Source organism: Drosophila ananassae, chromosome 2R (genome assembly GCF_017639315.1).
Source record: "Drosophila ananassae strain 14024-0371.13 chromosome 2R, ASM1763931v2, whole genome shotgun sequence".
NCBI classification, from domain to species: Eukaryota; Metazoa; Arthropoda; class Insecta; order Diptera; family Drosophilidae; genus Drosophila; species Drosophila ananassae.
Genome location: NC_057928.1, coordinates 15,817,316 through 15,843,930, shown reverse-complemented (window position 1 = coordinate 15,843,930; position 26,615 = coordinate 15,817,316). Strand labels below are relative to the sequence as shown.

The 26,615-nt window shown below is 37.3% G+C and overlaps 4 protein-coding genes across 6 annotated transcripts; 2 read left to right on the top strand and 2 right to left on the bottom strand.

The window, feature by feature from the left end:
* Position 1: 1 nt before the first annotated feature.
* Positions 2–1,929, bottom strand: LOC6506733 (E3 ubiquitin-protein ligase NRDP1). The gene is made up of 5 exons (XM_001957299.4): positions 1,690–1,929; positions 1,478–1,620; positions 978–1,422; positions 631–796; positions 2–573 (listed from the first exon to the last, which is right to left on the bottom strand). The coding sequence occupies exons 1-5, from the start codon at positions 1,777–1,779 to the stop codon at positions 470–472; spliced, it is 948 nt and encodes a 315-aa protein (XP_001957335.1). The 5' UTR covers positions 1,780–1,929; the 3' UTR covers positions 2–469.
* Positions 1,930–2,282: 353 nt separating this feature from the next.
* LOC26513937 (protein NATD1) lies at positions 2,283–2,904 on the top strand. Its single transcript, XM_014910067.2, has one exon. The coding sequence runs from the start codon at positions 2,385–2,387 to the stop codon at positions 2,844–2,846; it is 462 nt and encodes a 153-aa protein (XP_014765553.1). The 5' UTR covers positions 2,283–2,384; the 3' UTR covers positions 2,847–2,904.
* On the bottom strand, positions 2,905–4,000 carry LOC6506731 (group XIIA secretory phospholipase A2). Its single transcript, XM_001957300.4, has 3 exons — positions 3,793–4,000; positions 3,566–3,725; positions 2,905–3,493 (listed from the first exon to the last, which is right to left on the bottom strand). Exons 1-3 carry the CDS (start codon positions 3,880–3,882, stop codon positions 3,063–3,065), a joined length of 681 nt encoding a protein of 226 aa, XP_001957336.1. The 5' UTR covers positions 3,883–4,000; the 3' UTR covers positions 2,905–3,062.
* A 1,262-nt stretch (positions 4,001–5,262) lies between these two features.
* LOC6493238 (cAMP-dependent protein kinase catalytic subunit 3) lies at positions 5,263–26,207 on the top strand. 3 transcript variants are annotated; one of them, XM_014908779.3, is made up of 9 exons: positions 6,963–7,080; positions 7,682–7,825; positions 11,733–12,476; positions 20,801–20,969; positions 23,561–23,670; positions 23,728–23,973; positions 24,034–24,215; positions 24,697–24,774; positions 25,615–26,207. In XM_014908779.3, exons 3-9 carry the CDS (start codon positions 11,861–11,863, stop codon positions 25,738–25,740), a joined length of 1,527 nt encoding a protein of 508 aa, XP_014764265.1. In that variant the 5' UTR covers positions 6,963–7,080; positions 7,682–7,825; positions 11,733–11,860; the 3' UTR covers positions 25,741–26,207. The 3 variants fall into 3 exon arrangements, with proteins under 3 accessions (XP_014764266.2, XP_014764265.1, XP_001957337.1); XM_014908780.3 differs by lacking the exons at positions 6,963–7,080; positions 7,682–7,825 and adding an exon at positions 5,263–5,341; XM_001957301.4 differs by having other exon boundaries at positions 6,963–7,825.
* Positions 26,208–26,615: the final 408 nt, after the last annotated feature.

Sequence of the window (26,615 nt, the reverse complement as noted above, 5' to 3'; positions counted from 1 at the left end):
ATACTTTAAATAAACCTTTTATTTCTGCTTTCATATTTAATCTATAAGTATTGACAATTATTTTCGAATTTTAAGTAAAATGTGCAATAGGAATTGAAACACAAATTAAGACACTCACAGCTTCCTTTCATCAAAATGAAATCGAAGTGAACAATAACAAGGGGACATTGGTTGAGATCGCTTAATCAAACAGTTAATGTTTTCTATGCGCTTTTTAATGGAATATGCGAAATTGATTACGAACTAAATGGTAAAAATTAAACAATGATCTGAATCGAATACACAATTTTTGTACAACTTGAAAGTCGTGATGAGGCGCTTGAATGGTTCTTTGAGTGCTTCGTTTTGCGAGCCTATTTATAGTCTAATGTTGCGATTTAATGCTTACACTTATTGTTTAAGGAAACAACAAAACTGAGCACTGTCCGATATAGTTAGCAGTTAACCTAGGATAAGTGGCGAGTCCAGCCTACTCGATGCCATGGGCGAAGATCATGACCAGGCCTGGATCGATCATGACGTCCTCGGTCATGTGGAGGTTGTCACAGCTCAAAACGAGCACAGCCTGCTTGCCTGTGAAGTCATAAGTTTTAATATTATATTAATATGTTATCGAATATCACTACTAACCTGGAATGCGTCGACACACATAGTTATCGTAAATTCTACGGTTAGTTTGCCGTGTCTCCAGCGAACTAAGACCCCTTGGCCAACGACGCTCGTGGCAGAATTCCATGAGACTGTCCAGGATGTGTGGCGGACAACCCGACTCGGACAGAGCGCGCTTAATCATGAGCTGTAAGAGGCGATTAAGATTTAATCGATTGTACAGACTGATGGCTTAGTTAATGTTTAGTTTAATTGCCTTTTTTAAAATACTTGTTTTTAAAAACATTTGTCCGAGTTTGTTTTTACAAAGAACAGCTTTTAAACATTTAGTCATGGAAATAAAAAAAAGGATTCTTAAACTTGCTTACCTGCAATGCATCGTCAGGCGTAGAGATCATTCCTCCCCACCGAGTTACCCTGGCCCGTGGCAGGGTGCTGCTCCATCGAATCACCTCGTCGCGCTCCATCTGATCGGCTATTGCACGCATGGCAGGATTGGAGACGCGCATGGCACGCATGAAGTCTTTGAACAGCTGCAGTTCCCTCTTTAGTTCGTTGATGGTCAGCTGTTGGTCAGTAATCTCCGTCTTAAGTTCGCCCATCTTCTCCGTCTGCTTGACGATCAGCGTGCGCAGCTCCCGGACACAGTTGTGATCTTTAAGTTCGTCCTTCGGAATGTCAAAACCGCATCCCTTTTCACAGGGAAACGGCCGCTTCGGGTTGTGGATACACTCCTCCAGGTGTGAGTTGTAGGCATCCAGTTTCAAAACGGAGGAGCAGCCATAGGGGGCGTTGTCACAGGTAATTGACAATCTAAAGGGTCAAAACTGTGTAGGCGGTGGGAGGCAGAGGAGTGGGTGTCTCTTACCTGGAGAGTAGGTTGCGCAATATGCGAGGCACTGCCCTCAAATTGGCCGTGGTGAGGGCGTTTCGATCTACGGGACACGTGGGCTGGCGAGTGAGCCATTCGTTGATGCAGCCGCGACAGAAGGCGTGCTCGCACATCACCGCCTGGAATCGAAAATGTATATGGCATATGTATATCTGTGCAACGGGGGGTAAAGCATATAAACAACAAACCTGCAGAGGGTCCTCCAGAACTCCGGAGCATATGGGGCAGGTGAGCTCCTCGTCTACCTCCCCCTGAAAGCGATTGACGTCGTAGCCCATGTTGAATGCTTCGTGATCAGTCCATCAGCACAAAGTTCGGAGTTATCTATACGTTTCTTCAGCGGATTGCAAAATCTTTTTGCTGCGCTTGTTTCGTTTTCAGTGTTGTGTAATGTGTGCCAGTGCCAATGTTGGAAAATGCACCCCAATGGTATTTTGGTATATTTTTTAAAATTCAAAAACATTTTTGTATATTTTTGAAATATTGTTAATTAAATGATGCTAAATGCGTACCTTATAACATTTTTTAAAAATATTATATTATATATATTATAGTTAATATTATATTAACTATATTAACTCCTTCGGAAAGATCCAAATTTTAATGTAAATTTAAACTATATTTTGTAAAAATATATTATGTAAAAAGTAAATTTTCCGTTTATATTTATTTGTTTTAAACAGGTTTTCTTCACTTTTTTTATATTATACTTATTATTAATTAAGGCGTATAATATCTTTTATTTTGTTTTAAAATCATCTCATATATCCAAGAATAATAATATTGGCTCTATCGATATGGACTGTATCGATGTGAGCCTAGAGTTTTTACTCAGCTCTAACAATATATAAATTTATTATTCAAAATTGAACAAATTGTGGCAATGATTTCAAAATTTGGGACCAGATACAGGTCCTTGGTTCAAAATTGTTCGCCTCTGCTTGTTGGAAGATGTACTTACTATAATGTTTGCTCCCAAACACAGAAACCGTTAGATAATCGCGAAGGACCTCTCCCACACTTGCTTGGCAGGCCTGTATTTTTGAATCAAAAGAGATATCTGCCCCTGGAAGTTATTATTGTGGTACATGAACCAAACCGATTTTATATCGAGGTAAACGACAGAGAGGCTGAACTGGCGTATACAATCCGTGATGGAGTAATGACAATACACCACACCACCGTTCCCAAGGAGCTTGGAGGCCTAGGACTCGGAAAAACTTTGGCTAAGGCAGCTCTGGACTTTGCGATGATGAATGCCTATTTTTTGGATATACGATGTGCTTTTGTTTTGGACTATCTTAACAAGAATTTGCCCCACTACGCTAGGTACTTAATACAATAAGCTCTATTTTATGAAATAGACATAATAAAATGTATATATTCTTTTTAAAACATTTAAATACGGTTTAAAGTTATTTGGTATTTAATGTAGGTTTGAAATTCGTTTCACAGGCAAAAACTAAAAACTAACATTGAACATGCCTTCAACGGCAACATTTAACGCATCCTTGTTCCCACAACCCTTGGACTTAGTTTCCTGGCAAAAGGAGATTCTATACTATATCTCGTTCCGAGCCTTCCAACCGTACTTCTGGCGTTGCTGCTTCTCCCGGCTATTCGATTGCCGGTTACCGTTGGACGTCTTGCGGGGGGCACAGTAGCAGGATCTCTGCTGTGAGTCCAGGTAGGATCGGCAGCCGAGAGTCAGGGTGCCAGTGAAAAGCATCTTGGCGGCGGCTTTGCAGCCCTTCATCATCAGATCACTGGCTATCGACTTTTCGTAGCTATCACAGTATTTGTAGAGACACCGCTTGAAGTCAAGGTCACATAGCTCCTTGTCGCTATTGCAGGTATCGTAGCAGATGTCGTGGGCATTGCAGCATGTCTCCATCTCTTTCGCCGGCAGGTACTCTGTACTTATACGCAGTCCCAGAGAACCGCAGCCATCCGATTTCGGAGTGTAGAACTTGTTCTGTACAGCTCGCGGGACTGAAGACGGAAGCATAAAATTTCAATTTTTACATAATGCGTTTTGCGTCACAGACGCTGTATACCACTCACCTGGTCCACCGCCCTCGGGCTCCGGGCATTGGTAAACGCAAGTCTCCTCCACGGCGGCGTCGAACACCTCATGCACCGTTCGAAATTTGCGCACCACAGTGATCATGTTCTTGAACACGTCACCAAATATTGCTTCTGCCGCTATAATAGCATCCCTTAGCTGCAAAAGGGTTGCGGGGCAGGAATTTAGATACTATATCTTACAGATACTTAAACGCATCACTTACATGGACTATTGTGCTGGATCCGTAGCCGGAATAGGCGTATGTGAGGAAAGTTAACAGGTAGATTGCCACCTTCATCCAGGAGAACTGCATATTTATTTATATTCCGAGCCCAAAATGTAAAAGATATTGCTGCGAAGATTCAGGATGAACTGCAAACTATTTGTGGTTTGTTTTTTGTTTTTTCATTTTCAAACAGCTGTTCAGTAGGGCCAGGTAGCGCCGAATGTGAAATCCTTAACGTATCTGAGAAATTCCATATTTATCTTTCAGATAAATTTGCGCGCTTTATTTGAAATGCGCAATTTAAGACTTTTGTTTTCAATTATTATCAATAATATACATCTTTAAGATATATTTTAATTGGTTAACAAAATATAATTACCCATTGGGAAAGAAAGAAAAAAGAGAACTCATTCAGAAGCTAAGGAGGAACTAGAAGCAAAAACTAGTGGCAAAAATATGTATTTTTTAAATAAATTAAATATCAAGAACTTAAAAAAAGGATATCAATAAAAAACAAAATAATAAAAATAGCACCACACAGTTTAGTAAATAAAATAGAGTAAAAAAATAAACATCTATAGAATGAATATTTTAATAAAACGTATAGCATCTATATAAATAAAAGCACAATTGTTAAAGGATAATATAAAATATATAAATTATTTTAAAATATTTATTTTTTTAGTTGAAAATACCAAAGCGAATGCCAATGAAAACGACAACGAATAGGCGCACGAAATAAAATCCAAAAAAAGATCAAATCATATTTATTAAAAAATACATGGGTATTAAAATATAGATAACCAGGCTTCAGATCTATTTATGACCAAAAGGAAAATAAAATTAAAATAAATAAAAAATAAAAAATGTTTATTAGAAAACAACGTCCTATCCAGATCAATGTTTGGAGACGAATGAAAATATATTGGATAAAGGTTTCAATTGAAATAATTTTAGGTGTGAACGTATTATTGACAGTTTTCCATTTAGGACTTGATAAAAAAGTAATTTGTTTTTAGGCTAAATGAAAACCCTGTAAACCAAAAGTGTGAGGTATGAGGGCAATCCTTGAAATATTTTTGAGAATCTATAAAAATCCATAAAGGAGCTTACATAGAATTCAACAAGAATATTCAATATTCAAAGAAATCTAAGAATATTTACAAATTACATAAAATAAATGAATGTTATCAAGGATTAATTTAATACATTTAAAAATAGTATGATAGGCAAAATACAAATTGTAGAATTACTTCGAGATACTCATGTCAACAGAAGTAATCGATATACCGAGCGGAAAAATTCAAAAAAATTTGGAATTAAAAAACTTTTGTTTATTCAAAATGGATTTTTGGCGGAAATTTGAGTTTATTAACCTAAGCCTTGGGTTCTTCAGTTCCTGTCTGCAGATTAGTAATTTCTTGGAATTTTTGTAGGAAAATCTTAGTTACATTTTTCTTGACAGGCAACTGGCGTGAATATGACGAGGCGGCTGTGGGTCTGCGGGGAAACCCTGGCTTACGAGGACGTGTGCATTCTCAAGAAGGTGAGTACGAAAAGTCCTTGCCCTTGACAACAGAACTGCAGCAGCCGCAGTCACAAATGCACGCAACAGGGAAAGGAAACATATATACATATGTACTATAATAAAAGCTGGGCCCCTGACATCTCGTGCCTGCTTTCGCTTAATTATAACATCAAATTGAAATGCACAAAACAATTGTATGCGCCACCTGAAATGTGACTCTGGCACGCAGGCGTCGCCACCCAGCCCTCAAGCCAGCCAGCAAGCCAGAAAACCAGCAAACCAACTAACAACCTGACCTTGTCGGCCTTTATTACAACGGCCAACAAAATCAGCATACACAAACACGTAAACGCAACACCCGAAAACCGTTAAAGAGGCGTTGTTTTGTTTGTTTGCTTACACTGGCACTGGCAGAGGGCTCGTAAATACACAAAATATATTCCTAAAAATTTTCAGTGCTGCTGCCCTCCTGTCTACTAAAAACAAACAATACACAAAGAGAAAATACTTACATATAAGGATGCAGTAAGGATAGCTGTAGTTTTAAACTTAATAACGAACAACAGATAGTCGGGATTTGTACATATTTAATATATTTATTAAATTAAAATATACACAACAAAAATAAAATACATTTTTATTATTATATTATAAAAAGCTTAAAAATACATTTCCTGTATGAACAAGTGGCACAATATGATAACGAAACAAAATATTAAAATTGTATGTATATCTTTATCTTATAATATGCCCGTTGATATATTCTTTAGCTATATGATGTTCAGATTCAGATAGCGTTGTAGCCACGATGTCTACAGAAAACAAACAGAACCGTAAAATAAAATCCCCCTATAAAAATCCAATGGGTTGTTTGTCTCTTGTTGGAAAAAAGAAAATAACATTCTTTAAGTCAAAATACGTTCTCCGAAAATGAATAGAACAAAATCCTAGAATTCAAAATGAGATTCTTATTAGGTATATTCCAATCTTATTCCTTTGAAAGAAGTGTAATTAAATTTTAAGTTATTCTGGTTAATTGTTTACGAAGTATTCCTAGTTTTGAAAATAAGTTAAGGTCGACAACTTTCTATATGGTTAGGCTTGTATAAAAGCGTCTTTTAAGTTATAAATTTAGTAAAAAATCTTTCAGGTTTAAATTTTGTTCACTGTCCTTAAACTTTTCAACCTGAATGATGGATTGTTTGCGCCGTAAATTAACAGGGTACACTATTTTTCTTTGCCTGTCGTCTTATCACTGCAGTGATTACAGCATCCTGCTAAGATCCTGTGGCGGCCAAGCCGTTCAGGAAACTCTGATGGAAGAACCAACTTGGGGCACTCCACGAACAGCTTGGCCGGCACACATGGAGAGTAAAAACAAACACAAACACATTTGAGGTCTGATGGGCAGCATCTCCACGTCGTATCATCATCATCATTGGGGCACTGCCCCGCCACTCCGCCTTCCACCTGATGTATCCCCACAACGCCCACAGTGTATTTGCCCCAACAACAAGAACAATAACAAATACATCAAGAAACAACATCCCAAACTCACGAGCAACAACGACGTCCAAGACGAAGACGAGGCGACTTCGAGAGCTGTGGCAAGCGATTCGCAGATTTTACGTTTCAGTTTCGCGCAAAACGTGGAACCGGCTGGTCAACACAACAAGGCTAGAAAATAATTTTCGAAAAAAAATTGGAAAAATCGGCATTGGTCTGAGAGGAGGAGAAACATTCAGATTGCCCCGAACGTTAGTTTTTTGATTAATTACGTTCAGTTGCAGTCATTTGCATATTCGCTATTGTATTGTCTTAAACTTGGCTAAAACGGCGTCTAACGAAAAGCCAAAGAAAAACTGCAAGCAGCCAAACCGGAAATTCTAGATCTCTCGGGGATCTCACGATCCAAGCATTAATAAACAAAACAAACAAACAAAAAACTTTTCAGTTGTTGCTGAAATTGAAGCGGTACTTTGGCGACAATTGCAAAAAAAACGGCTTAAAGGGAGAAATACAAAAAAAAAACGCCATAAAAAGTGACACAATTAAAGCAAAAAACAAAGAAAAAAGTGTTCGGTGTCGGTGTATGTCCAGTCGAGATCTCGTACCCCCCTGCCAGACGTATACCTATCCACTATATATTTTTTTAGCCCCCGAGAAACGCTGAGTGTTGAGTTTATTTCTGTTTCTGTGTGTCGGCTTCAGAGGTTTTCGCTTTTTTTCCGTTCCAATATTTCTTTTTTGCTGGCCAGGCCAAGGGGAAAAATCGAAAAATCGGAGGAAAAATCGTGCGCTCTTAAAAGTAACATATTTATTTTTAACAATTTCGCAACCATTCGAATTTTGCTCCAGCAAAAAGTCAAAAACTCAGAACTCACAAACCAGACAATCGCACAACCAGAACAACAACAATAAATAGATCGGCGGCGCGATCGTTAAAGCAAAAAACCAAAACAGCGGTGGCGGCCGGCAACTTGGCTCTTAAAATTTAGTTTGGTGAGTAATCCGACGAATAGTGTAAAAAAATCAAAATAAATTCAGCAACAAATCATAAATGCTTGCTTTCCAAAATAGAAATCAAAAGTGAAGCCGAAACGCGCCCGATGATTAAGCTTTTTGTACTATAATTAGGCTAGGCGATTTAATTAGTGCAATTAGTTAATTACACGTTTTAGTTTGGGGCTTATATAGGTAAATGGAGTGGAAAAGGTTTAAAAATTACTGGCTTTAACCCAGTGTTCTCAATAGATCTAAATAAATCATAGACTTTAAAAGTGTGACTATAAATTATCGTAAATCAATTGTTCCTGATCCATTTAATGATCAATAATTATCGTATGAAGATATACGATATTCAATATTTCAATCCTATTTTTCAATATAGCCATATTTTCTATATCTTTTCAAATATATCGGCAATTCGGATTGATTTTTTGTTGTATTTATTCATAGATCAATGATTTCAATAATGGGGAATGGATGGTGTTTATTTATATAATGTTTTGAACAATTTTGATATACGAGGTTCTTTAAAAGGATATATGGTTAATAATAGAATACAGTTTCGAAGAGGGATTAAAAAAGAATAGTGAAGGTTCTATACTTTGAACTATGGAATCTATGGGTGTTCTCTTTAACGTTTGTGATATTAATAATTTCCTTTAATTTCCATCCAATTAACCCTATTTAAATCTTCATGTTCTGCTTCAATAACTTTACCCAAAACTCAGTCAAGGACATCGGAAATCTATTCCCCCAACTTCTTCATACGCATAAAACTTTTATGTGTTCCCATCACCAAATAAGCCAGTTTAAGAACTAGCCCAAGGACAACGGATACAGTTGCTCTATAAAAACAAATCCATGACCATAAATCTCTTTGGCCCTTATTGCGAGTTCGGGAAAGCCCTCCCAAAAAAATAGTATATATGAAAGAAAGCCACAAGAAACAAAAGCGTGTCGTTGGCTGTTATATGTATTTATGTTTATGATTACATTTAGCCGGCATTATTTTTGACGATTATTACCATTTGGGGGTTTATTACACAGCCAGAATGGTGGCTGCCCTGGAGGGGAAGAATCTTAATTTTGTCAACCGAAAATGGCCAATGAATTCTCGTTTTCGCACAACAACCGTCGCCTCATTAATTTGAACGCAATGCCCTTATTCATAATTGCACTTTCTGATGCATGTTTCCTGGTGATTAAAAAATATTAATAATACCCAACGCCTACAACCAAATCTCTTTCGAAAACACTCTGATGACGCTTTCGTTTCTTTCCTTTTTTTATAAAAAGCTATCTATAAATCTTTATAGATATAGATTTGTGTGAACAAATCGCTTCACGTTGCTTTTAATTAATTAATAACATAATTTATAACGCTGGGTAGACCAACGAATTAATAAATGTTGCAAGCGTTGCACGTAAATTAAAAAGGTCAAGTGGTTAGCATTCTTTAAATTAGGCAATGTCTTAACTTATTTTCTACAATTTCAAATATAAATCAGTATTTTTTGTATTCTCTAAGGTGGGCCAAGACCCATGGGAAAAGTTTCATAATTTTTAAAAGTGGGGGCAATAAAATATAAATAAATTAAAAGCTTTTGAGAAATAGTGGGTCTAGTTCTTGTGAGTTTTAAGTTGACTCAAAAATCACTTTTTCAAAGACTATTTCGAATTCATTCACCTGATGTTTGTACCTATTTTCCTCGTTTTTAGTACTTGTTTAAGTTGAGTATAGTATATACTTTTTATTGCGTTTTCCATTCACGAAAAAGTGGAAACACCTAGAGGGGGAAATAAGAGAAGTATAAGAAGTATACTAGCCACCGGAAGATTAAGCAACAATTTAACATTTAGCTAGCTGGCTGGCAACGACGACCCCAATTTCCATTTCCATTTTCAATTTTGGCAGCCACCAAGGTGAGTGGGACCCCGCCGCTACTCAGATTGTTCAGATTATTCAGATTTTGAGTATATGTACATATAGAAGAGGACCATCTGATCGAGAATCGTACCGTCGAGACGGTGTGTTTGTGTTTCTTTTAGGCGCTTGGCTAATTTACAGCCCGACTGATTGTCTACAATAATTTTTGAGAAATTATCCTCAAAACAATCCATGCACTCTGCCTCTGACAACTTTAAGTTATATTTCCGCACTTTTAATGCGTTGGTGTTTTCATATTTCGATTTTCCTACCGAAAAAGTGCAAAAATCTTGACCGCATACGTAAATAATCTAGAGTGACAGCCGTTCATAAAATTAATGCGAGTGTAATAATAATAAAACCAACAAAAATATCAAAACAAACCGAAAACAAAAGCGAAAATATTCCAAGAAAAATCTCTGAATGACAAGGTTTAATATAGTTAACAAATATCTACAAATTGGTATATAAATAAGTAAGATTTGTGGGTTTTTAAGTCGCAGTTCAATGGGTTTTACGTAGGTTACTATATTTATGGGTTCTCAAATTTCATTTAGAGCATGAGGCGTGTCAAATATTTTTTACGTGATTTTTCAGTGAAATTTAATCAATATATTATTATTTTGGTTTGATATGAAGGAATACTATGTATAAAATATTTATGGGAGCCTAAAATAACCCAGAAAGTGCAGGTTATAATGAAAAATGTTGCAATCCTCTTTATAATTAAAAGAAACTTTCCACTATATTTTATACACTTTTGCCTCGAATATCGCTGTTTCTTGCACTTTTGCATTTTTTAAAAACCAAAATCCCTCCATTTTTTCCGCTTTTAGAACCAGCAAGCCTGACTAATCCATTGTCATCTTCGGTGGCCTCGAACAGAACGAGGAAAACAGAGCCAAAGCTTAAGTTAATGACGCAAGTCAGTCTCTTCCCCTCTATTCTCATTTCGGGCGGCTTTTTGTTCGAATCTTCGATTCAATTGAAATGCTCTTCTATGGCCTGACTGGCCTAGATTTTCCCAGCAAACGCTTAAACAATAAAAGCCACTCGGACACACAGATTGTACGGCGGCGGATGGTTTATTGATTTTTGTACTTCTGCATATTGAGAGGAGATCCATTTTGAGACTGCGCCCAATACATCTTTCTATATCATCTTTATTATTTTTTTAAATTAAATGCATCTGTGCATTAAGAGGGACCAGCAAGAAAATGCCTTTGTGTGTCGCTCGTCTGGGGACATCTGGATGCTTTCCTTTTGTCGAGAAAGCTGGCTAGGCAGGCGGAGGAGCCTAAGGAGGCAACCACCACCAGCCATCAAATTGAATCAAGACTGCAGTCTTTGTTATTAATAATATTAGTATGTGATATTAACCGGAATGCAGCAGAAAAACCCTTTGGAAAGCGACGGCGAACTCAATTTTCCCAGCCTGGCAATTTACAAAGAGTCTTTGTCTGCCAGTCTGTCTGCCTGTGGGTTGATAAGGACTGGCCCACTGAATACTAGGACATACGACACAGGACATTGGACATAGGACATTGGACATCACCCATCGAACACTTGTTGCTCGCGTGGTATTGGTGCTTTTGTTTTCTTTCCAACTGGCGGTCATTTAATTTCACTTTTTATTTAGGCCAAGCCAAAACACAAAGCCAACACTCTCCACTATCCTCGCTTGGTTAATTAATAAAGCATGGTCGGCCCATAAATTGGATTAGGATGTGGGATTAGATGTTATAGAATTTTATAGAAAAGGTCATTGTATTAAAAGTAATATATATTTAATTCAATATATTCATATTGTTTATTTCCATAAAATCATTACAAATATTTATTTTTCTGAAGAGATAATATAAAAAAAAACAATTTCCCATCATTCTATAGTTTATACTTCTCTTTTGTCAATCATGCTTGGTATAATGCTTTTGTTATCCAAATATAACCAATTGTATTCCATTTGTATTACAGGACAATCGTCAGGCAGGAAAACAGGAAGAGCTAGAAAAGCAGTGACAGGCACAAATAGTCACAAATCAAGGATAGAATTCGGTGAGGCAGAGGAGGTGCAGCAGGAGGACCGGATCATTTCGATAGAGATGTCCACGGCCGCTTGTGCCCGCTTTTGCACGCCTTTGACATCCGGCACGGGATCCTCATCAAAATTGACAACCGGAACCGGAAGTGGTAGCGGCGCAAACATGACGTCATCGTACAAGAAGAAAATTCCATCAAACACCACAAATGACAGCAACACAGAAGCAACATTCACATTCAAATTGGGAAGAGCCACCGGACCTGGATCCTCGTCCGTTCACGGACGTAGTAGCAGCAACGTGGCCTCCAGTGAGTCATCCGATCCGCTCGAGTCCGATTACAGTGAGGAGGAAACGGAACCGGACCAGGAGTCGGTTCCTGTCCAGCCCAGGACGAATAGTCGGAGCAGCAGCAGTGCCACCACCACCACCAGTTCGGCTGACCATGACAATGACGTCGACGAGGAGGAGGAGGAGGACGACGACGAGGACGAGGATGGAAATGGCCGGGATGCGGATGACGTAACTCACGATTCCAGCGAGAGCATCGAGGAGGACGACGGGAATGAGACGGACGATGAGGAGGACGAGGACGACTCCGAGGAGAGCAGCAGCGTGCAGACGGCCAAGGGAGTCCGCAAATACCACTTGGACGACTATCAGATAATCAAGACAGTGGGTGAGTTGCCTGAAGTTTGTTTACACTGGCCATACGGGGCGTATGATTGATGTTACGAGGTCTAAGGTCCAGAGTTTTCTTTTTCTTGTTTGCCTTTTACCTTCAACTTGTCGCGGCTCCGATCGATTTTCTTTTGTTTGTTGATTTTTCCGAGGAAAACTGTTTAGAGTACTGTAAGAGATACCAAAATTTATTCTAGGTCATATCCAAAGACAAGGTTAAATGAGATCATACAATTCACTTTTTTTTCAATGCAATATTCTTTTTATTTTATTAAAAAAGCAAAACAATGGGAGATTCTCCTGCCTTTTTACTCGGATTATTTCATTTAATTAAAAGAGTTTTCTCACCTGTTCAATCAATTCGGATTCATCTGCAAAGAAATCGAAAAAAAATTATTCAAATTCCAAAGTCTTTCACATTTTCCGTTCAGTTGTTTGCTATTCTTTGATTTTGCTCCGCGATTTAATTTCAAATATTTATTACCTCGTTTTTTAAGCACCGGCGAGTGTTTCTCCTCAAAAGCTGAGGCTTTAGCTTCGATTCTCTATTGCTTTTTATTGGTCTTATATATGTAAATAAATTCTTATTGATTACGCAAATTGAATGGGGCATCGCAGGCGAGCATATTATGATTATTATGAGCATTGCGAGCCAGAGCCAGCGGGTAGGGCAATTGTTTTCATTGCTCTGGAGCGATCTGGCTTGCGTGAATTTTCATTTTGGCAATACTATCTATACAATATATATACGTAATACGTATATGGTCTATAGTATATGGAATATGTATTTTTGGACTCTGTTTAGGATCATCAATGGGTCTTACGTACTCGCCCTGAGACGGTCAAACAATTAATGCCCATAATATTTTGATTTGTTTCCCCATTTTGACGTCTTTGGTGTGAGCGAAGCGCAGAATGGCTTTAGTATTGAACTAAATTTAGTATACAATACTCATTAAGTCTTGTGGCATAAATATTTACTTTGATTGCGGCAAGACTGAAACATTTTCCGGATTTATTACCACAACATGTTCTCTCCAGGCACGTGTGATTTCTTTTTTGGCCAAAAAAAATCACATGAAAACATTTATGCATCGATCCTTTTAGTTGCCAAAAGCATCAGATCAACTAATTGCGACCATTAAATGGTTTAATGAGTTCTTTTCCCGATCAAGTTTGGAAAATGGCGAATTAATCGCAGCTAAATGTGTTTCAAAACAGTTGTGGGAGTTCTTGATTTCTTACCTGCCCACACGAAATGTGGATTGTACCTAGATTTTCCTGATTTCCATTGCAAAGTCCCCTCTCAATCATCAGCCCTCCGATTGTGTGAGTAATTTCGACGAGTTCCTTTCCTTATTTGCTTTCAACAGCCGCGTATGCTTAACCACTCGGCGTATGAGTAATATTGCATTGATTTCAAACAATGGCCAGATACTGGGACTGATCATAGGTATTCCACAGTGCTTTACACAGTTTTCGGATGAAATCCGTAAAAAGTAAATAAACCAGAGCGGATATCATGCCAGGCACACACGCTGGACGTGGTCGAGAATGGTTTTAAGAATGGAAATTGAACGTTGAATAAACGAGAGTGAGTCACGCCACACTATTAGGGCGTTCGTTGGGTGGATAATCCACCCTCCAGCCTCCCTCTACCTTTCCGTTTTGTTAATAACAATAATAGCCATGGCCAGGAGATGCGGTGGCTAATAGCCAAAGCGAACATCATCACTATAATTGCGGAAAACCAGTGGCTGTTGAAAACAATACGACTGCTCTGTGGAATATGAAGGAAAACCGCACTAAACCGCTCTGGACCGCAACCGAAACACGTTCCTCCTCAGAGCTTTATCTTAAATATTAATAGTTCATCTGGGTGGTCATTGATTAGAAAGCAGGTGATGGAATTAGCAAAAACAAAAGGAAATAAATTTGGGGAATTTCCCCAAAAGAACGCCAGTTCCTCAGAAATGTTTTTAAATTTCGAATAAAAACAAACTGAATTCTTTTGTTTTGGCTTTCGACGGGGAAACAAACCAAAAACATGTTTTTGTTTGGGCATGTTCTGGGTGCATGTACTACCAGAATGCCGGATCAATAGCCAGAAAACACCATCAAGCTTTTGGCATTAAACTCGTCAAATCAATTGTTGCAATTAACAGCGCTGTGGAACCTGGAAAACAATTTTTGTCTCGGAAAACTGGATTGTAAGAGTTGGATTTTGAGTGAAAGTTCATGGCTTGTCCGGGAAGAAAGTTTATATGGATTCAGGAAATCCATCAGGGGTCTAAAAGTGATTTATAAGAAACTGGAGAAAGGTTTAGCTTTCAATTACTTCAAAAGAATATAATTGAGTTGTGCATTTATTTTAGCCATTGAAGAAAGAAATAATCCATGTAAGGTTGAAGGCATTTTAATCTGCATACAAACTATAATATAAACGATTCCAAATATCCCCTAATACTTATAAATCTACAGATTTTAAAGCCCAGACAAATTAGCAACTTTTGTGGAGAATTGTCAGAAATTGGCAAAATCCTAAAAATAATGGCCATTAGCCATTATGGACGAATAACCATTACTTTTGGGAATGAAAATGTTTTCCCTGGCGATCAATTGCCTCATTAAATATTTCTAAAAATGTATGAGCTTTGTAGTGGACTATTTAGTCTGAAAGGATCAATAACCCCATCTATTTTGTGACGAAAAAGTAATAAATTGTTGAATTTAGTGGCCCACTTTTCTGGGGCATAAGGCATGCGGAAATCTCTGACAATTGAGGTGCTGACCTCCTCGGCCCCCCATGAAACCCTCCCACAGAAATAGAAGTCACCATGGCCAATATAATATATCAATTTGACAAATTTCTCCCAGTGGGGGCTTCCGCCTTTTTAGACACTTCTTTGGATCGCGAATCTCACAGACTGGCTGCTGGTGGCTGGTCCATTGATTGATGGATTTCTCTCTAGATAAATATTTACGCACGATTCTCGGAAATACAATTCAAGCGGGACATAAAATTGGCCAAAAAGCCAATGGCTGACGCTTTTCCCCAATTGAAAAACGTGGCGGGGATTCCTTTTTTTTTATTTTGCTTGTTTCTAATTTTTTTGCATTTGTGCTTTTAGCATAAATTGATTTTTAAATAATAAAAGCCAATCAAATTTTGAAGCGGCCATGTCCGTGTGTATCTGTATCTGTCGGATACCGAACACATGTCCCAGTTGTTCCCCTTGTAGAACAGCAAGTTGTGTGTCGACGTTGCGTCTGCAAAGTATAATTCATAGTTCAAATGGATGGTCGTCCCTCCTTCCGACCTTCCACCATCCCATCACCACATCACCCTTTCTTTTTTATTTTCAAGATTTTCGCTTTTTCTTTGTTGTGTGCTAAGTGCCTGGCAGCCCGTTCCTAACAATCTAGACACATCTATAATATAACAGTCTATATCTCTTTTTAAAGCTGTATATGTGATAATAATTTTTGGGCCGCATGAAAAGACAAAATCAGTCAACGGGAAATTTACGATTGCATGGAAAATTTGAAATCGCCTCGCCCGATTTCTGTAAACTTTCGATGGCCGTCGAGCCCAGAATCTAAAATTTTATTTCAACAAAATCGAGCCATCATATAAGCAAATATTATAGAAATTATTATTTGGCATTCTGCCCAGAAACCAAAAAGAAAATTGCCTGGTGTTGTCGGGCGGTACGTACTACGTACCCGGATCCAAATCCCCCATTTGGCAAGCATGTCGCCCGGCGTTTTCTTAAAAACATTAAAAGAGCACATAAAAAAAATTGCACTTTTTCCCCTCTACCCGACTCTGTTTTATTAATAAAGGTGACCTAAAAATGCAATTTTGCATCTTTTGCAAAAACAAAGACAAATCGAACCGAAAATAAACGCGTAATGATTTTTCATATTTCATCATCAGATTTATGTTCGAACCGGACCGTTCCTCCCACAGATTGTGGGGTTTCTGTAAATTGCAATGAAAAAACTTGTCAAATGTGAAAACACAACATCGACAGACATGGGACAGGTGAGCTGTTCGATTTTCTCTGGTAAATGGTAAACATCTGCCTTGTAAGTGTCATAAATCGCTTAAGTTATGAAGGGGACGTCGTCGTTGATGGAAAAATGCGATGCGACAAGATGTTATTAGTGGTTCATTGGGTGAATGTGAAATCGGTGGTACAGTTTTTAGTTTAAATATTTAATATAACTAAAAAAGAGCTTAATAAAGGGGGAAAAGGAAAAATTACACGTGAGTCTATTGGCTTCATAGGGAAAAAAATGTCACTTTCACACTTCAAGTGTGAAAAATAGTATAAATTCATGGAAAATCATATTCTAATTGCAAAAACCACAGCTACGTAATCCCAGCAGTGTTTCCCTAGAAAGATAGCCGTCAATAAACTTAGTTACTTCCCAGAATAATAATAAAATGTGACTATGAACACAAATCCAACACTGTCTGAGAATGCAAACATAAAAGTCTATAAATATTTACAAACTTAAGGCCTACCGCAATGAATATAAAGTCTAAGCTATCAAAAAAAGACGGCATGTTCGTAACTCAGGAATACTAGATACAATATCAACAATAAGTTCCCCAGATGCGCACTTAATTGAGTTCAGTAAGTCATCACATATAATGTGACCTACAAACCCGATTGTTTATTATTATTAACAACAGTTTAAATAACTGATTTTAATGCCTATTTTGAAATTGGCAAAGAATCATTTTTAAACTGACCTCCATGGGATGCGAATCATGTCTCTCTCTGTTGGACTTCCTTTATTTATGGATCTTTAAACAAACTTTGCAGCAATGGACTGCATAAAACGCAATTAACTTTATTTAACTTGGTCCGGAGACCGGGCATCTGCCGAGAAATTGTAAATGATGCCAAGTTTATATTGCCGGGACGGGGGTGCAGTGCAATGTTCCGAAAACTTTACACCATTTTGGCATATATTTATGTACTGGAATAGGAATACAAATGGAAATATTTAAAACGCCAAAACGAATCGGATTCGCCAAGAGTTGTAAATTTTATTTGCCTACGCAAATGAAAGGCATCCATCAGATGCATCTGACTGATGGACAGATTGCATCCATAGGATGGCATTTTCACCAGACAGTTAAATAGAAAGTTTTCATGTATTATGTAAAATATTTTTCGCCTCTTTTTTTATTTTAGTTTGTTTGCACGCACTTTTTGCAGTTGCATCTGCTGCAACTTTTATGCACCGTCTGCCACACAAGGCGGCAGCAACAGGTTTGGCCACATCTCGGCCAGACTTTAATTGTGGAAGACTGGTAATCGAGTTGGCTGGCTCGACTGTCTGCAGTTTTGACCTACACTGACAGAAAAGTTATTAATTTTTATAAAATTTAAAGCTATAGGAAAAGAAAAGACAAGTTAGCTGATAGAGAGTAGATTTAGGCAATAATTATCCCTATTAGTTGTTGCTTTTTTTAGAGACTTATATAAAATATATAGCTAAATATATCTTTAAATGTTAATCCTTTTTTCTCTTATTTTCCTATATATTTTAACTGTGTAACCTGCAATCACGCAGTCTCAGTTTTGTCTGCTCTGCAGCTGTCACAATTTCACTTTGGCCAGACATTTAGGAGCAGTTTCAAAGCCGTCCAAACCAGCCGTCGGGCTGTTACCTGTTACCACTTTGGTAGTGTTAGTCCAAAAACATTGGTAAAAGCACTTTCCTTTGCACTTTTTTAAGTGCTTGTGCACTGGAAGTGGTTCGTGTACGAGGTGCTAAAAGATCGCTTCACGAAAAGCCAAGTGTTTTGTTAAGTGCGGAGAGATGCCTCCTTTAGGAGGAAAAAAGGTATTTCTAAAAATTTTTTAAGCAAAGAGAGAGGTTTTTTTTAGACTTGGTAAGTAAAAGGCATGGTAAAAAAAAATAAATGATTTTGTTTGATTATTTTTAGATTGATTTTGACATTGTTTATGTTTGAAAAGGGCTAACTAACGAAAAATATAAAAAAATATTTAAAAAACGCTAAATTCAAGTATTCAAAATGACTAGTTTTAAAAAAATCATTTCAATACATCAGAAGTTTGAGAAAATCTTTGTTTTCACTGAATTGCATATTAGAAATAGTTCAAAATACATTTTTTGAAATTCATTTCAAAACAATTTGTTTATAAATTCTCATTCTACTGCATTTCCAATTCAAAATTGTGATAAACAGATCAGTTCGATAAAATTTTCCACTATTAAAATATGTAAATATTTAAAAAACTATCCCTTGCAAGCCATAACCGAATTCCCCTTGGCAACTGTGGGTGCTGTTTCCTCTATTTTTGCATGCAGGCCGTTTTGTTGCTGACCAGAATATTCCGATTTGGCCAAATATTTTTCATTGTTTTTGTATTTCGATTTTGGTGTTTTTTCCTTCACGCTCTCTCGCGCCTTCATGCAATGTGCCGGTGTCTGCAATTTTCACTTGAGCGCAGAATTTTCCACCATCCGGATTGGATTTTTAACAATTAAATCATCCATCATTGGCTGTAGTTATATCTGCATGATTTATATCGTCTGGCATATTTTCAATATTTATTTCTCGCTTACCCAAATTTAGAAATTCCCGAATCATCGAAAGCAAGTGTTTGAGAACGATCTGAATCTTGCGAATATTTTTCGCCAAATACCATAAATGTTTTACGATCTGTTTATTTATAATGGTCTAATTATTTATTTATTTTTGTGTACCAGAGTTAGTTTGAGTTCTGGGTATCCTGTACCTTAAGATCGAGTTCATTTGTACTTGGATTATGAGTTCATAAAAATGCTTTAGATATTTTATATATAGGGCAGGTTTTTGTTTGGCAGAGAGTTCCCCGCCATGGGAAATTGTTTGAATTTCAAACAATAATTTTCAAATTAGAAACATTTTCATCGGAAGAATTCACTCCAGCCCATCCAGGCGTTTCTCTTCTGGCAATTATCAACAAAAGTTCTAATACATTTCCCATTATGGCCAACTTATATAAGCCGATTGCTGAATCATTGGAACTACGTAATCCGAAAAGCAATTTGTGCAAGCCAGCAACAAAAAAGGGGGGAGAAATTCATTAATTACAATGTCGAGTGTTGAGATTCATATTTGGATTTGCACGTGTAATGCCCGAAAGTCTCTGGCCCCCTTAAGGACAGGTGCAGTCGTATTGGCCAAACCCACAAAATCCGCCCACAAATCCCGCCAGTTGTTCTCACAGGTTTTTGTTTAATTTAACGTTTGAGGCACCCGGAGCACGTGGCAGAAACGATTGCGATGCGAGTTCAATAATCTGTTCACTTTTGCTTTATTACATTGAAAACCATGGCTAATTATTGTTGGCCCGAATGGGAACGTGCTGAAAAACTAAAAGCAGCTGCAGAAAGCAAAACTTTTCCCTCCTCCAGCCATGAGCATCCAATGGATGAAAATGATTGCGTTTCGGCTTTTGATTTATAAGACAAATCAATTTGTAGCCGTTTTGTTATTTTGGCATCCAATGGAAAACAAAACCCAGAAATCTAATCGAATCGAGAGGAAAAAGTGAAAAAAAAAGAAAATAAAAAAGATTTTCTGGGTTCCGTCGGTCTTGGCCATAAGTGGGGGTTTTTAGCCAAGTGTGTATGTAATGCGAGATGCTCACACGTTCCGAGTTTCCTTTCCATGTTTTTTTTTCTGTCAGTTAGTCACTCACTGGCTCGTTCACTCAGTCGACGGACGTTAGCCCAATTAAAAATTCAAGGTTGAGAAAATCTCTACTGGGGCCCCTTTGCTGAGGTGTAAGCCAACACCCCGGCCAACTTACCAGGTAGTTGCTTGGTTTTGTAACCTCAAAACGTGCTCGTCGGTAAAAAAAAGTAATTATACACCCTCCTCCCTTCTTATTTGTACAGCCAAGTTTCTTAAAATAGTCCCAATGCTGCACTCCCTTTAAATATTAAAGGTTTTAAATATTAAATATATTATTAGAATATAAAGTAGTTATATAAAAGTTTTTAAGTATATAAGAAAAGTTACACTTTAACGATCAAATCTATCAAAGTATGGGTAGTAATGAGTCTTCTCTTTGGGTTTAAAAAATCATTTTTATTACAGTTTGAAAAAATATTTAAAACCTTACTATTTTAACCCTATCTGTATGTGGCACGTTTCGAAGTAAACCGAGACCTTTAGCTATATCGTTTGCAAACATTTTAATGGGACATGCCCCGATATTTAAGATTGTCAGTTGCGGTTTTTGCTTCGATTCATTTATTAACATGATACTTTAAACCTTTTAGGTACTGGCACCTTTGGACGGGTGTGCTTATGCCGTGATCGCATTTCGGAAAAGTACTGTGCCATGAAGATTTTGGCCATGACCGAAGTCATTCGTCTCAAGCAGATCGAGCATGTCAAGAACGAGCGGAATATTTTGCGCGAAATCAGACATCCGTTTGTCATCAGTCTGTAAGTAGAAAATAAAATATTCCATTTATTCATGTTGGGGTTGTTCCACATATACATATGCATCTAAACGAATAATCTTTAATATTATTACAAAAATATTGAAAATATAAAATACCATTACAAAACATCGCTGGAGGTCACTTTGCCTTTGCAAAGTTTTTCCACTCCACCCACTCACCTTAAGGGGTAAATTGGCAGAGTTATGGCTATAGGATGGGGAATAAGTGGGGATTTTCGCGAACCTCTCATTTTTATAGGGCTACCCTTTGGAAAATTTGAAAAATTTTCAAAATGACATTTAAGCAATCTTTAAAACGAGGAACGAAGCTACTAGATACGCTGATCGCAGAATGGTGCACTATATTGAGATCGGATATAAATTGGCAGAGCTATGGCTACCGGAAGGGGAACAAGTGGGGAAATGCGGAAACTCTACATTTTTATAGGGGTACCCCTTAGAAAAATTTAAAAACTTTCAAAATGACATTTAAGCAATATTTTAAACGAGAAATGGAGCTACTAGTTGCGCTGATCACTGAATGGTGCACTATATTGAGATCGGATATAAATTGGCAGAGCTATGGCTACCGGAAGGGGGACAAGTGGGGAAATGCGGAAACTCCACATTTTTATAGGGGTACCCCTTGGAAAAATTGAAAAAATTTCAAACTGGCATTTAAGCAATATTTTAAACGAGGAATGGAGCTACTAGATGATCTGATCACAGAATGGTGCACTATATTCAGATCGGATATAAATTGGTAGAGCTATGGCTACCGGAAGGGGGACAAGTGGGGAAATGCGGAAACTCCACATTTTTATAGGGGTACCCCTTGGAAAAATTGAAAAAATTTCAAAATGACATTTAAGCAATATTTTAAACGAGGAATGGAGCTACTAGATGATCTGATCACAGAATGGTGCACTATATTGAGATCGGATATAAATTGGCAGAGCTATGGCTACCGGAAGGGGGACAAGTGGGGAAATGCGGAAACTCCACATTTTTATAGGGGTACCCCTTGGAAAAATTGAAAAAATTTCAAACTGGCATTTAAGCAATATTTTAAACGAGGAATGGAGCTACTAGATGATCTGATCACAGAATGGTGCACTATATTCAGATCGGATATAAATTGGTAGAGCTATGGCTACCGGAAGGGGGACAAGTGGGCAAACTCGGAAACTCCACATTTTTATAGGGTACCCCTTGGAAAAATTGAAAAAATTTCAAAATGACATTTAAGAAATATTTTAAACAAGGAATGGAGCTACTAGATGCGCTGATCACAGAATGGTGCACTATATTGAGATCGGATATAAATTGGCAGAGCTATGGCTACCGGAAGGGGGACAAGTGGGGAAATGCGGAAACTCCACATTTTTATAGGGAAAATGGAAAAATTGAAAAAATTTCAAAATGACATTTAAGCAATATTTTAAACGAGGAATGGAGCTACTAGATGATCTGATCACAGAATGGTGCACTATATTGAGATCGGATATAAATTGGCAGAGCTATGGCAACCGGAAGGGAGACAAGTGGGCAAACTCGGAAACTCCACATTTTTATAGGGGTACCCCTTGGAAAAATTGAAAAAATTTCAAAATGACATTTAAGCAATATTTTAAACGAGGAATGGATCTACTAGATGCGCTGATCACAGAATGGTGCACTATATTGAGATCGGATATAAATTGGCAGAGCTATGGCTACCGGAAGGGAGAGAAGTGGACAAACTCGGAAACTCCACATTTTTATAGGGGTACCCCTTGGAAAAATTGAAAAAATTTCAAACTGGCATTTAAGCAATATTTTAAACAAGGAATGGAGCTACTAGATGCGCTGATCACAGAATGGTGCATTATATTGAGATCGGATATAAATTGGCAGAGCTATGGCTACCGAAATGGGGACAAGTGGGGAAATGCGGAACCTCCACATTTTTATAGGGGTACCCCTTGGAAAAATTTAAAAAATTTCAAACTGGCATTTAAGCAATATTTTAAATGTGGAATGGAGCTACTAGATGCGCTGATCACAGAATGGTGCACTATATTGAGATCGGATATAAATTGGCAGAGCTATGGCTACCGGAAGGGGGACAAGTGGGCAAACTCGGAAACTCCACATTTTTATAGGGGTACCCCTTGGAAAAATTGAAAAATTGGTATACAAACTGGTATTTAAGCAATATTATAAACAAGGAACGAAGCTACTAGATGCGCTGATCACAAAATGGTGCACTATATTGAGATCGGATATAAATTGGCAGAGCTATGGCTACCGGAAGGGGGACAAGTGGGAAATAAGAGAAATGTGAGGATCCCTAATATTTTTGCAACAAATCGTAACAATATTCTCTGTCTAGATTTTGTGCAGATTGATGATAAATCGATCTAAAAATCGATAAAGATATTCTTATTGAGAATTGAACGATGATTGGCAAAGATATGGACTTCACTGGGGCTCATTTTAAACTTCTAAGCATTTTTCATCGGTTGGTGGGAAAAAAATGTTGTTTACGAATAATATATACATTTTAATCTGTACAAATAATGGTAAAATATTATTGTTTTCCTTGTTCCAGGGAATGGTCTACCAAGGATGACTCTAATCTGTACATGATCTTTGATTATGTCTGCGGTGGTGAGCTGTTTACATATCTGCGAAATGCAGGAAAATTTACTAGTCAAACTTGTGAGTAAATTTTTAAATTACAAATTAAATATACTAAATAAAATTAACTTTGTTTAGCCAATTTCTATGCGGCTGAAATCGTCAGCGCCTTGGAATACCTGCACTCCTTGCAAATTGTCTATCGGGATCTGAAACCAGAAAACCTTTTGATCAATCGGGATGGTCATTTAAAAATTACGGACTTTGGTTTCGCCAAGAAACTGAGAGATCGAACCTGGACCTTGTGCGGAACGCCGGAATATATAGCACCTGAGATAATACAGTCCAAGGGCCACAACAAGGCGGTCGATTGGTGGGCATTGGGTGAGTTTGGAATTGGTATGACTCTGCACTTCATAAAGGTAATAATCGTTTGGTTTTAAGGCGTCCTTATTTATGAAATGCTCGTGGGCTACCCACCATTTTACGATGAGCAACCCTTTGGGATCTATGAGAAAATATTGAGCGGCAAGATAGAGTGGGAGCGGCACATGGACCCGATTGCCAAGGACTTGATCAAAAAATTGCTCGTCAATGATCGAACCAAGCGATTGGGAAACATGAAGGTGAGAATTTTGACCCCATCGAAATTTATTTTCTCAGCTGTCAAAGTTTATTTATTTGCTTCGTTTCCTCAGATGTTCCTTAAATAGTTTTATACATAAATATTCATAAATTTTGACCAGCTTTGCTTGTTAATATTTTTTGGCTTATTGGGCACGATATTTATAGAGAATTGTTTACACTTGTCACGCCTGGCCGTGTCGGGGCATTAAAAATTGCATCGCATATATCAAAAATTAATTGTCGGTCATCGCAAATAGATCTGCACATGCTCGTTGTCAGTTAGCTTAATACATTTTCGCAAAATCATTTTTCATATACGGCTCGCCCGCTATTTTGTTTTTCATTTAAATAGATATGTCGCGAGTTTTTGCAACACGAGCCAGCGAAATGCAGAACGTTATTTATGTCTAATATTTGAATATTTTGTATTTCGTTCTATATTTACCTTACCATCCACCCTCCTCGATGATGTCCGCATAGAACGGCGCCGATGACGTGAAGAGGCATCGCTGGTTCAAGCACTTGAATTGGAATGACGTCTACAATAAGAAACTTAAGGTAAGAAACTTTAGGGGCATAATCTTGGCTAATTGTTGGGCTTTCATTTTTTTGTAGGCGGAGATTGTCGGCGAATATGTATTTCTATACATTTCTCGTAATTAAAAGCAAATAAACAAATCAGTTTTCCAAATTATCTGTGCCTTTAGTTAATGACCGCAGCGTCTATTTCGGCCGTCCGGGTGGGTGTTAGACCCATAAATCTTCCGATTCCCTCGGCCCAGCCACCCAGCTGGTCGGAAAAGTGAGTGCGAGTGAAATGTAACAAAAGGGGGCATTTCGCATCTGAAGAAGGCGTTAATTGCCCACATGAACGCCCCCGTCCATATGAGAGACAATGGGTTTAATGCGTCAGAAATGATTGTTACAAATGTGCAGAATTTTGCACTTTTTATGTAAGATTCTCGATAGCAACAAAATGAGTTTAAGGGTTTAAACAAGGTTAGCATGGTTTTTCCTTTAAAAATGTATACTCTTGGTAACTCTGATATGTAGGCGTCTGTTTGATTCTTTCTAAAATTCAAAGGTCTTATTGTAAAGGAATTTTAGCTATTGCTATTACAACTAGTATTAAATATTTTCATAGTTTAAAACATCCAACAATCCAACCAGTAGACACGCTACAACTGCCAACTTATATATTCAGGAATTATGAAAATATTTTAATATTTAGACACTAGCCAGATACTAAGGATACAATGCCAATTGATGTGTTTAGGAATTATTAAAATATTTAAGAAGCAAGATACTAAAGAATATATTTCGAAATATTAATGCTTCAAAAGATCTTAAACAATAATATACAAAACTTGTAATTTACCATATTTTTCTCATTTATAGCCCCCAATTTTGCCCGATGTACATCACGATGGTGATACTAAAAATTTTGATGATTATCCCGAGAAGGATTGGAAACCCGCCAAGGCAGTAGACCAAAGAGATTTGCAGTACTTCAATGATTTCTAAATATGAAGGAGAAGGAAATTGTCGTTTTTTGTTTTCTGTTGAAAATTGTGTATAATTTGCGACAGCAATAACATTCATTATTTATACTGGCAATTAAGTGTTTTTAGTGCTGTGCTAATGCAATGATATGTAACGGTACATATACATACATATATATTATTTATATCTATATTATAATATACATACGACTATACATAAAACCTAAACATACACATATTACATAGTAAGACTAAATTTATAACCGTAATATTATGTTTAGCGAGCGACTTCTATTATTTATAAATATTTAATTGTTTAAATGTTATAAATTTCGAGCAATCCCCCCACAATTACATATAAAATAAAATAAACCGAGTTCAGCTAGAGTACGGTTAAAACAATATTATTAAAGAAAATAAATAAATAAAATAAAAGCAAGAAATATTAACGTAAAACGTTGAATAAAGTGATATAAACTGAGAAAAGTCCATGATGTGTGTGTTTTTTTCGGGGTATCTGTGTTCTATTCTTTACTCTTTGCGGGGGATTAGTTCTGGATCCGTAAATCTGTCAGTTTCTGGACACGAGTCAGTCTGCTGAACGAATTGACGGGCGTGTTTTTGACGTTTTCATTATAAATATATTTCAAAGTCGATTCTTGAAGCTTTTGGCCTTTATATTTTTGTATACTTTGTGCAATTCTTTCTTTTATTTGTTGTTCTATTGTTTGAAAAAAGTATTAGCTTAGGGTTCAAGGTATATTATTAAATATTGAAGAATATTTCGATGTTTTGATTACAATATCTTTTTTTTACCATTCCGCGCCAATCTAAAAACTCACCACGGCACATCCAAGACACAAACCTATAATTTTATTCGCATCTGACGGGGCGTAT

Bases quoted from the DNA above. Each gene is read 5' to 3' on its own strand.
- LOC6493238 (XM_014908780.3), top strand. From the start codon at position 11,861: ATGTCCACGGCCGCTTGTGCCCGCTTTTGCACGCCTTTGACATCCGGC. The intron at 12,477-20,800 runs GTGAGTTGCCTG...TAAACCTTTTAG, and splicing joins TCAGATAATCAAGACAGTGG to GTACTGGCACCTTTGGACGG. The intron at 23,671-23,727 runs GTGAGTAAATTT...AACTTTGTTTAG, and splicing joins AAAATTTACTAGTCAAACTT to CCAATTTCTATGCGGCTGAA.
- LOC6506731 (XM_001957300.4), bottom strand. From the start codon at position 3,882: ATGCAGTTCTCCTGGATGAAGGTGGCAATCTACCTGTTAACTTTCCTC. The intron at 3,726-3,792 runs GTAAGTGATGCG...ACCCTTTTGCAG, and splicing joins GATCCAGCACAATAGTCCAT to CTAAGGGATGCTATTATAGC. The intron at 3,494-3,565 runs GTGAGTGGTATA...TTCCGTCTTCAG, and splicing joins GCCCGAGGGCGGTGGACCAG to TCCCGCGAGCTGTACAGAAC.
- LOC6506733 (XM_001957299.4), bottom strand. From the start codon at position 1,779: ATGGGCTACGACGTCAATCGCTTTCAGGGGGAGGTAGACGAGGAGCTC. The intron at 1,621-1,689 runs GTTTGTTGTTTA...TTTCGATTCCAG, and splicing joins TTCTGGAGGACCCTCTGCAG to GCGGTGATGTGCGAGCACGC. The intron at 574-630 runs GTTAGTAGTGAT...ATGACTTCACAG, and splicing joins TGTGTGTCGACGCATTCCAG to GCAAGCAGGCTGTGCTCGTT.
- LOC26513937 (XM_014910067.2), top strand. From the start codon at position 2,385: ATGATTTCAAAATTTGGGACCAGATACAGGTCCTTGGTTCAAAATTGT.